At 37.7% G+C, this 11,908-nt stretch overlaps 1 protein-coding gene across 1 annotated transcript in view; it reads right to left on the reverse strand.

Annotated features, from left to right (window-relative positions):
• ano5a (anoctamin 5a) overlaps positions 1–10,634 on the reverse strand; it is a 65,699-nt gene extending 55,065 nt beyond the window's left edge. The window contains exon 1 of the mRNA XM_062991657.1: positions 10,489–10,634. Within this exon, the coding sequence (XP_062847727.1) occupies positions 10,489–10,561 (73 nt within the window). The 5' untranslated portion in view covers positions 10,562–10,634. The remainder of the gene's footprint in view (positions 1–10,488) is intronic.
• Positions 10,635–11,908: the final 1,274 nt, after the last annotated feature.

An 11,908-nucleotide genomic window follows, 5' to 3' on the forward strand; every position in this document is an offset into this window, starting at 1 on the left:
CTAAAGCAATACACGCACACACACACGCAGGTTAGATGTTATACAGTTCAGTCTGAAAAAACCTTAAAAATAGGACGAACAGTGAAGATAAACCGGTGACGGAAGCAACAGCGTGTGTGTGCCTTTAAGAGAGATGCTCTGTTCACAGTATCGATATAAGTGATTCATGATTCATTTTATGCGAAGCGTAAGTTTCTCTTCTTAGTTATCTCTCCGTGTTTACTGTTATTAATTAATGTCGTGGTTTTAAATAAACACCAGCTACTACAGAACATTTTGTGTGACTCTCTTACATTAAAAAGCTTCATTAAACTGCTATTACCACAGATCTGTAACCGAGTCAGACTCGTTCCATCTGTGGAGCTAAAAGTTTTCTGTCAGTCAGAGCAGATGATCCTGAACTATGTATGATGCACAACGTTAATTATGTTATTTTAGGTTGTGAAGAGCTTTCACGATGGTTTCTGTACGATGGTTGATGAATGGTGATGTGATGGTTGGTGCTTTGTAGCTCCAAGTCTGGATCAATCCACTGAGCTGTTAAGCTTAACGTGATCTTTATATATCACACGATCGGATCGGCTACATTTGGGAAATATCGCCGATCGCCGATCGCATATTTTGATTAAAAATCGACCGATATCGATTTATAGCCGATTGATCGTTCCATCTCTAATGATAAGCGTTTTGGACTCTCTCAGAAAAGCTGATTCTCACAATTTCTCAGAACCCCAAGCTATAACACAAGTGTAAAAGTGAAATGGGAAAAAAATCCAGCTAATCACAGATACATTTGGATGCTTTCAGATGATGATGTTTTACCGCACTGCTGAAGCCAAGCGCTGAACAAAGCGGCGGTCGCACATACATCAAGTTTAGAGTAAACGGCAAGTTTAAGGGTACAAACTTCTTGACAAAAGGCGTCGAGTTTCAAAGATTTTGAGTTTAGAGGTTGTTGAGTTACAAGGTACCACTGTACTTGTAATGCTCTGACTGACCAAATTGATTGTGTTTTGAATTATAAATTCATTTTGAATTTGCTGACTGCAACACGTGGCTACATATAAATGGGTACTTCTCAGTACTTTAGAAAACGGTTGTCACCTTACACACTCCACCGATGCATCAAGAAATGAAACCTTAGATTATGAGAAAGTTATAGTTATAAGAGAAAGCTATACATCAATTCCCAATTTGCGCCCAATCTAGGCATCTGCAATTCCCCCCAAGAGAAAATCATGCCAACAGCACTCCCCTGCATTGGCTGATACCGTCACGCATCCCCTCGGACACACGAATATTCGACTGTTGCATCTTTTTACTTGCTCACAAGAGTCTCACAGAGAGCTGCATTGCAATTGAAGAGAGACACTAAGCTCCCTAGAACATCCATTTCTTGTAAAGGTGTCTCGACCATACAGATAGAGACCAATCTATAACGCAGACACTCAGAATCAAACTCATAATCATACATGATTTAAAAAAATTGCTACATATAAATATGTTTTGTGACGTGCTCTTTATCTGAATGAGTATGTGAAAAGTCAGCTGGCTTATTGGCACAGAGGGTGGGGTGAGGGTGGGTCTCAGATCAACAGTCTGAACTCTCTGTACCACTCACGTCAGAGATCCAGGCAAGTTCAGAGATTTATATTTCATCAGACTCTAAACTGACACAAAATAGCTTCTCTGTATGTTGTTTTTAATGCCCAATAGTTCAAGTGTTCATTATTTATATAATATTAATAGTTTAAATGAGTTTAAATGAATTAAATACATGGAAATGAAAACACATGTAGACCACCAACATCTATACATTCAGGACAAGAAGGTGTCCAGTTTTACTCAAACACATTCAAATTAAGGCATCCCAGACAACCAAGTGCTTATTTCAGCAAACATCAGCTAGCACTGCTAACTGTACAATTTAGCAATGACTTCATGACTTGGAGTCTGTTGTCCTGATGTTGGTCACATGTATTCCCAGGGTTAACACCTCCACAGAGACAAACCTCCACAGCTGTTTGGATTCTAGTTCTCTTGGCTTTCTTAGATTTAACTGTCTCGCATAATCACCGTTTAGTGTGAAATGCATGGAGACAAAGGCATACAAATCATTTATTCCAAGCATGTCAAAAAAGACTACATCAACTAGCCACCCATTCGTCTAGAACACATTATCTTTTTTTTTACTTATATCTCGCAAAAATATTTATTCCTGTCTAACTAGCTCCAAGGCTTGAGAAGTAGCCAACACGACTACACTATTAGTACATGTCTTCACAATGAGTCCTTTAAAATTTTCATTAACTGTTTAACCCTGGTCAGGCTTACGGCGGGTCCGGTGTAAGGCACTAACTCTAGACAGGGTGCCAATCCATTGCAGGCCTTTAGTCTTCCTCAGACAGCACCATGATGGGCTAGCGTAACAGACTACTGCGTCACCCAAGCACCTACTTTGCTTTACTTTTATCTTATTGTCACGTCACATTAACACAGGTGTGAAAGGTGAGTGAAAATCTTGGGTGCATAGTCCCTCACAGTTTTAACACACAGTAAATACAAAACACACATTTGCTTACATAAATTTTACACACAACTAGCACCATCTGTTCAATATATACATGTAAGTTATGAATGTACAGATATACAACATTGAAGTATAATCTACTGTGAGTCTGTTAATGTAAATGTTTCAAGTATTATTCCGGCATATAAGGTTTCAATTTAGGATTAGAATAATTTTATAATGTCCAGATGTGCAGGTATTGTACAGAATAAGTTATGTGTATCAAGTCAAGTCAAATTTATTTGTATAGCACTCTTTACAATGGACATGGTCTCAAAGAAATTTCACAGAATCCAGGACCAACAGACCAAAAACCCCTGTTGAGCAAGCCGAGGGCGACAGTGGCAAGTAAAAACTCCCTTAAAATTACAGGAAGAAACCTTGATAGGATACAGACTCAGCAGGGACCCATCCTTCAACCTTTGACCTATAGGGTCAAATCATGTTAGTAAATTATAAAAATACAATGTAGCTTAATTGCTTTAGTAATATTAGCATGGTCCAATATGTTGTCACTTACATAAGAGACTCCTTTTGTGTTAGGCTGGCCACAGAATATAATGTGATTATGATCAGCACTTATAGGATACTTTGACAATCTAAACAAATCTAAAAACATATAGCATAAAACCCCCTGTTGTGCAAGCTGAGGGCAACAGTGGCAAGGAAAAACGTCCTTAAAATTACAAGGAAGAAGCCGAGGAACCAGACCCAACAGTGACCCATCCTCCTTGAGTAGCCTGGAGGATAATTTGATTGACTTAAACAAATAAAAAAAAATAAAAAAATAAAAAATTTCTTACTAACGTTATAACAAGTAAACAAGATAAAGAATTGTGGACAAATGTAGTATAAAACTTTGGATAGTCTAGTTAGTACATAGTGATGATGTAGGACAAACTTAAGAAAAGGAGTGAGCTCTTTTGTCAGTCAAACAGTGGGGCGGCACGGTGGCTAAGTGGGTAGCACTTTCGCCTCACAGCAAGAAGGTCCTGGGTTTGATCCCCAGGTGGGGCGGTCCGGGTCCTTTCTGTGTGAAGTTTGCATGTTCTCCCAGTGTCTGCGTGGGTTTCCTCCGGGAGCTCCGGTTTCCTCCCACAGTCCAAAGACATGCAAGTGAGGTGAACTGGAGAAACTAAATTGTCCATGATTGTGTTCGATATGACCTTGTGAACTGATGAACCTTGTGTAATGAGTAACTACCATTTCTGTCCTGAATGTAACCAAAGTGTAAAACATGACATTAAAATCCTAATAAATAAACAAACAAACAGTGGGATAAGCTAAAACCATGACTTAATCGAAAAACAGCATTTCAAATATAAGTGTCAGAAACGTGTCAACTTTATAACATGCTTCCGGAAAGTTCTTCTTAAAAGAATGAAATTCAGTTAACATTTGCTAAGTTTTTATGAAGCTGATAAAACATGTAAAAATACTTAATCTATGATGTTAACACAACAAAGCATGTTTATCATCTATATACTATATATCTACTTTACCATGCTGTAAAGAACTCTTTATCTCAGTAGATAATCTTGTCATTGTAAATTTACAATCTGTTATCTTCTGTATTATGCTTATTGCCTGACAACAAAATGATTTGTCATGACTACTAAAGCTGTGACACACCCAACACGTATATGATCACTGCTGAGAGATAGCAATGGCAGAGAATAAACCACCGGAGAACAATTCTGCTGGGGCTAAAAGCGAAGTAGCTTTTGTATTGCACTAACAGCCTGGTTGTATTGCGTCTTCAAAAGGACTGTCTGCTTCTATTAGAAAGAAGGCAGCTCACTACCATATCTACGGCAGAAATGATGAGAACGGAAACACTGTTTGTCAGTCAGGAAATAGCACATGCAGAGGTAGGCTGGCTAGCACAGCCTGTCTATGCAAAATCAGTACACGTATCACTGTTGTCCTATTGCCATATCAACCACTCGGGATAGTTTCTGTGAGCTCTATCTCTGCACTAAAAAGGTAATGCTGTAAACTCCAGTAATGATAACACAAAGTTCAAAGTATGTGTCTAGGCACAGTGAGGTGATAGAGTAAAATGCTCTTTTTTATTATTTTAAAGAGCAAATGTAAGTGTTCAGCAAGCTAAAGCACTGGAAGACAGCATGATGACCACAGCCAACAAGAATTTAAATAAAACAGAGTGCAACAAAATGTTATGCATAAAAGCTGTGTGTGTGTGTGTGTTTGTGTGCTGAAAGGTTTTCATGTAGCAGCTTAATTTAATATTTTGGCCAGAAACTGTTCTGTTTTCAGTACAGCCAATCCCCTCCTATCACTAGTTGCATCACCGTGCCAGAGAGGAACTGGTGCACATTACTTAACATTAACACTTTACATTCAGTAAAGAAAGCCAAAACGATAGGGTGTGTTACTCCTGTCTCTGAACAAGCAATACAACCTAGTTAACAAGCAATAAACCGTGTTGATTATTATTTCAGCAGATTGTCTTCGGGACAAAGAGAAAAGACACTGGACAAGAAAAAGTGAATGACCTAGGCGTATATATTTGTACAGTGCATTTGCATATGGCAAATTAAATTTTCAGAAAATGTCCTTATAGTAATGGAGAACCATGTCCTTTGCTTTCAAATTACCACCAAAGCCATTTTCAAGAACAAAAAACAGGAAAAATGAGCTCTGGGATCTGTTTCACGCTTACTTTTGCCTTGCTTTTCCAGGATGCCTCACAGTAACAAACAGCCTACTAGCCTGCCCTCCTTGCCTATATTTCAGCCTGTCTATTAATGCCCTATGTACCAAAGATTTCTAATGTAAACAGCCTGACATGAAGCATTAAACATAAGCATTGTGTTTAACTTATTTTTGATATAAACACTTATTGCATGTTATTAATATAAAAATATAAAATAATATAAACTTGAGTTCAAGTAAGGCACAGTACATACTAGACATTTTATTTCTGCAGTCACTTCAACTTAATTTTCCCAACATAGAGCTGAGAATTCTGTCTATAGTAGGGCTGCAACTAACGATTATTTTAGTAGTCGACTAATCTGGCGATTATTTTTTCGATTAGTCGACTAGTCAACGACTATTTATGTCATACCCTCCATCTCTGCCTTAACATAACAAAACTCTGTTATGTTATTTAAGTTCCAATATCAAATTAAAATAATGACCCATGAAACATGAATATGAAAATTAAGCTTGATAGTTTAATCAAATGTATTTAAAACATTAATACACAATCACAATAAAAAAATCAATTAAATAAGAACGCTTTGGACAGCATTAGAAGCTGTTATGTTTAGAAGTTATCACTCTGGAAGTCAAAAACATTTATAACATGTGAATGCTGTCTGTGAAGACCTCAGCCATTTGAGGGGTGCATGAACCTCTTCTCATCCACACTCCATTGCTTAGTGCTATTAATAGAAAGAGCAAAAGAGAAAGCTGTATTAATTATCACAAACTGAAGGCTATATATCATAGTTTATTACAAATAATGTACTGGCTATGCCAACTAAACTATAACAGGTTAAATATCTTAAGTGAATTATCTGCTGAGCTATCAATAAGTGGAGAACGCTTATTATGTAGAACGAATGCTCTCATTAACGTGAGCAAAAAATAACGTTAGGCTATAACGTTAAGTTATATAACGTTACTCCTAATAAATCACTGATTAACTATTGCACTTAATGCGTTAGCTTAGCTGTCAAACCTAAAAAAATAGCAATCTCTTAGGAAGTTTTCCGACAGGTACTCTAACATTAACAAACATTAGCTACAGTACATTGGTTAAAGAATGAAGCGGTGTAAAAACGTACCTGTCCTGAATAACGCTGGTCATCACGGCTGCAGGGTGCTCGCGTTTCAGATGCTCATGCATCACCGTGTTGCTGGCGTGAAACCACAACTCTGCTCTGCGGTGTCTGCATTCAGCTCGTTTCTTTGGTTTATTTTGGCTGAAATGCTCCTGAAATACTTTAGAAAGTTTCGGTCTCTTTATCTTTGCCTCTCTGTCTTCATAAACTCCCCGCTGCGCCATGGAAGCGATGCTGCGCCCCCTGCAGTTCCTTTAGTGCGTTGCAATAATAACGACGCTTCGACAATGAAATTACACGTCGACAAATTTTTATAGTCGACGTTATCGATTATGTCGACTAATCGTTGCAGCCCTGTCTATAGTGTCACACTGATAAGTCCACAACAAAGCCAGCAGAATTCCATTCTGCATTTGGTGGTCACAAGTCCTCAAATATCTACAAATATGTAAAATCAATCAATCATTGTTTTACCACGGCTTTATCCTATTCAGGGTCGCGGTTGGTCCAATTTACTGGGCCAAAGGCAGGAAACACCCTGGACAGGTTGCCAGTCCATCACAGGGCAAACACAAACACACACACACAAACACACACATATATTCATACCAAAGGCAATTTAATATCTCCAATTAATCTGACTGCATGTCTTTGGAATGTAGGAGGAAACCGGAACACCCAGAAAAACCCACACAGACATGGGGAGAACATGCACATGTTACACAGAAAAGACCCCGACTGCTCCATCTGGGAACTGAACCCAGGAACTTCTTGCTGTAAAGCGACAGTGCTACCCACCAAGGCACAGTGCCACCCACGTAAAATACGATCTGAACAGGATCCAACGTCTTGGAAAAGCACCAACTTTGTATGCAAAAGTTTGTAAATTTCTTTTAATCGATATCCAACCGTCATTAATGGACAGTAGCCACCAAACTTATAGCACCAAGTCACACGTGCTTAACTGATTTTAAAAAAATCATAAAATGTAGAAATATAGATAAACATAAACAGTGCACAAAACCAGTTCAGCTTTAAGAATGTAGATTTTATACAGTCAGTAGCAAACATTCATTACAAGTGCAAACTAAACACAATAATGCCTAGAGATGCAGTTGCTTATTAAAGCTCTTACTGACAATGTTAGTTATTATAAGATGATAAGCAGAATTTAATATTTCATTCAGATCTCAAGTTTGAGGCATTGCATTCTCTGGTTTGGTTTGGTGCTTGATGTGTAAGCTTATATTAGCTTTGTGTTTTTAGTGTTTGCTTAACAGGGCTTTGCCAGAGAGTTGACAAAGTATTTACACTGTAGATAGATAGATAGATAGATACTTTATTGATCCCGAAGGAAATTAGAGATGTATGACTGTATGACTACACCTAGCAAACAAAAGAGGTCAAGCTAAAGACAACCATGTTATTCTGGCCTACTTTGGACCATAAAATAATTTTTAAATTAATCTTAAACAGAAGGATGTCTCCAGATTTTTTTTATTAAAATGATCTATTATATAAATTCTCTTGGTATGAACATCCTGATCCCTCCTGATCTGGAGTGTAATAAACATATATCTAAACATAATCTTAACCTGTTACTTTTTTAACAGCTGATAAGAGTCTGAACAAAGGATAATGTTGAATATGCTCATTAATAAATATTACTTGTAAACAACCCAGATGATGTCACACATGGTACCTTATATTTATCTAAGATATATTTCATTAAAAGTGATATACTGAAACTTAAACATAAATGTTTTACAGACAGTTGTTGTACACAGTAAATTTTCTGAGGTGCTAACAAATGGCTTAAAACAGAACTATGGTTATGCTGTCATACAAATGTCACAAAAACAAGTACAGATCATAAATAGGCAAGGTTTTGTTTTAAACAAACAACCAGCTGGCAGAATTATTACAACTGGTTGATATGTTTGTACTTAATTTTTTAAGCAAACAATGTGAGTGAAGTAAGTGCACTTGTGAAACTTTTAATAATTAAAAAATAAAAAGTTCTTCAATTGGTTAAAAAAATGCACATGAAATCAGCCATCTGCTAATTTAGCTGTAAAATCCCCATTGGCCATAAAAAGCATGAGGACTTCTTTCACATGATAGGAATATCTATCATGTTTGAAAAGGTTTCTTTACAGATATATCATTTGTTTGTGGTTTTTATTTTCAAATTACAAGGTAATGTTCATTATATTAACATATATTGCATTTTCGGGGTATTTTCTGCCCAATAAACGGAAGTATCACTAAGCATCTTTTACTCTCTCTTTTCAATCTCTTTTCAACTCTTCTTCTCACATATTGTTGATGATTTAACCCAACATTTTTAACTTGAATTCATCACTCCATAATACTTGTTTACACTGATCTTTATTCCAATCTTTAGCATAACATAGTCTTTTTATCCTATTCCACTTTGGTAAAAATGGTTTCTTGGCAGCTACCCTCCAAAAAGACCATTCTCAACCATAAGAGTCTTCGGACTGCTGAATCTGGCTTTTTGATAAGGCTGCCAGATGCTGAGCCAAGTCCTTTTTGGACTTTTTCAGTCTCTCAAAAAAGAAACTTGAAAGTCTTCCTTTAAAACTTTTCTTTTAAATTTTTCCAGACCTTTTTTTGTCCTTGACCTCTCCTGACATGAAATGGCATTTTAATGTAATATTGACAGTAAAAGTTGGTCTTACACTTATTAGCAAGCTTTCAATTAATTAAACTCATACAATATGTACAAGTTATGCTCAAGCATGTCTTGCACAAACCTGGTGTAATAGACTAGTTTTTTCACAGCAATCATTTTTACATGAAATAGTAGAATAAATGATGTTAGTTATGACTTTAATTAGCATTACATTCCATTTAGGTTTAAGAGAGCCCGGTTCTTGCTATGGCTTAAGTGTAAGCGGATGTCACACTATAAACTTGCTATTTTAGCCTATAGGAGCTGTGTTTCTGATTTTGTTTCAGTTTTTGTTAATACTGCATACACATTTCTCGTGTTTTCTGATTGTATTCTACTAAAAAGACTGAGAAATAGTTACATATGGTCATTATACCATTCCTAAAACAACAAATCTAAGGGTGGCCTAAGACTTTTCAATGGTTATGTATGTTTTGTTGACATTGGTCAGTAGGATTAAGTTTTATTCTTCAAAAAAAAAAAAGGATCTGCACTAAAACCACACCTGGGACATTAAGAAACATTAAGAGTTTGATTGTTTATTAGGATTTTAAAGTCAAGTTTTACACTTTTGGTTACATTCATGACAGGAAACGACAGCCACTTACTACACAAGGTTCATCAGTTCACAAGGTTATATCAAACACAGTCATGGACAGTTTAGTATCTCCAATTCACCTCACTTGCATGTCTTTGGACGGTGTGAGGAAACCGGAGCACCCGGAGGAAACCCCCGCAGACACGGGGAGAACATGCAAACTCCACACAGAAAGGACCCGGACCGCCCCACCTGGGGATCGAACCCAGGACCTTCTTGCTGTGAGGCGACAGGGCTACCCACTTAGCCACGGTGCCGCCCGAAATATTAAGAGTAAATGAAAAAGTTTATCAGTTACTATCTGCTAATTGGAATGAGTTGCATTTGATCAGTAGTAAATGTAAAGGAATTTTACTAACTTGTTAACCATACCATAACCATGTGCTTACACATTTTGTGGCTATAAAAAATACAACTATAGCCAAACATAGTCAAATCAAAATTGTAATGTAGTTTTGTTTACTTTAAAGGCTACATCCTTTTAAGTTTTACCCCAGATCATTTGTAGTCAAGCTGACTGTAGTCAGTCAGATCTGTTTTCCTCTAACAAAACTTCAGAAACTAACTACAGATTACTGTTTTTGTTTACATCATGTATTAAATATGTATTTAATTATGACAATTGTAAACAAAAAATGAGTACATTTGAAGCATAAAGAGTGTAAACGTTTTTGGGGTGCTAACGGAAGCCTGGCCTTCCAGTATGATTGAGCTTTCTGACAAATCGACACACTCATACTGTCGCCTTCCTGAAGAAGCACCGTTACCGACCGCACTTCTCGAAAAAACGGACTTGTTGGACACTTACCTCCACTTTGTGAAGCGGTCTCATTCATTTCGATAAGAGTCGGCTCTCCTAACTTTCCCTTTTCCCGACTCATCTTGGAAAATGTTTAAAATGTTTGTTTAGTGCTAAAGAAAAACGGTTTTCTAGAAGCGGGGCTCAGTCCAGCCCACGCCTCTCTCTCTCTCTCTCTCTCTCTCTCTCACTCTGCTCACTCTGCCCTCTCACCGCGCAGCCTCATAGGCCTCATCTTACAAGGGCATGTCTGCCAGCGCATGCACACACACACACACACACACACACACACTACTCTAGAGAACTTCCACTATTACTCACCTCACACACAAACCTAAACTCAAATCTTACAGTTCTACTGGAACTATAAACCATTTACACTAAAAAAAAATTAAGAACAAAGGGACCCCTGGTAAAAAGTTTACACAGACTTGCAAGTTTTATTTACAGCTTTATGCACAAGTCTGATCACTCCTTGTTAGGTTTGTTTGTTTATTAGGATTTTAACGTCATGTTTTACACTTTGGTTACATTCATGACAGGAAACGGTAATTATTCATTACACAAGATTCATCAGTTCACAAGGTTATATCAAACACAGTCATGGACAGTTTAGTATCTCCAATTCACCTCACTTGCATGTCTTTGGACTGTGGGACCGGAGGAAACCCACACAGACACGGGGAGGATATGCAAACTCCACACAGAAAGGACCCGGACCGCCCCACCTGGGGATCAAACCCAGGACCACCTTGCTGTGAGGCGACAGTGCCACCCACTTAGCCAATGTGCTGCCCCTTTTTAGGTTTGAGATAATCCAATGTGATAAAATATACAGTTGTGTTCAAAATAATAGCAGTCCAACATCACTAACCAGATCAATCACTGTTTTTGGTAGAAATTATATTTATACATGGCAAAAAACTTACTAGTAGGTGTAGTAGAGTAATAAAAAACCAACAGACCCAACCATCATGACATGCATGCTGCTGATTCTGTGTCCCATTGTTGCAAAAACGACATGTGCTGAAGAGGTTACAATTTGCCAAAGAACACATTCACTGGCCTAAAGAGAAATGGCGCAACATTTTGTGGACTGATGAAATCAAGATTGTTCTTTTTGGGTCTAGTGGCCGCAGACAGTTTGTCAGACGACCCCCAAACACTGAATTCAAGCCACAGTACACTGTGAAGACAGTGAAGCATGGTGGCGCAAGCATCATGATATGGGGATGTTTCTCATACTATGGTGTCGGGTCTATTTATCGCATACCAGGGATCATGGATCAGTTTGAATACATCCAAATACTTGAAGAGGTCATGTTGCCTCATGCCAAAGAGGAAATGCCCTTGAAATGGATGTTTCAACAAGACAATGACCCCAAACACACCAGTAAGCGTGCAACATCTTGGTTTCAGACCAACAAGA

Source organism: Trichomycterus rosablanca, chromosome 1 (assembly GCF_030014385.1).
Source record: "Trichomycterus rosablanca isolate fTriRos1 chromosome 1, fTriRos1.hap1, whole genome shotgun sequence".
Classification (NCBI taxonomy): Eukaryota; Metazoa; Chordata; class Actinopteri; order Siluriformes; family Trichomycteridae; genus Trichomycterus; species Trichomycterus rosablanca.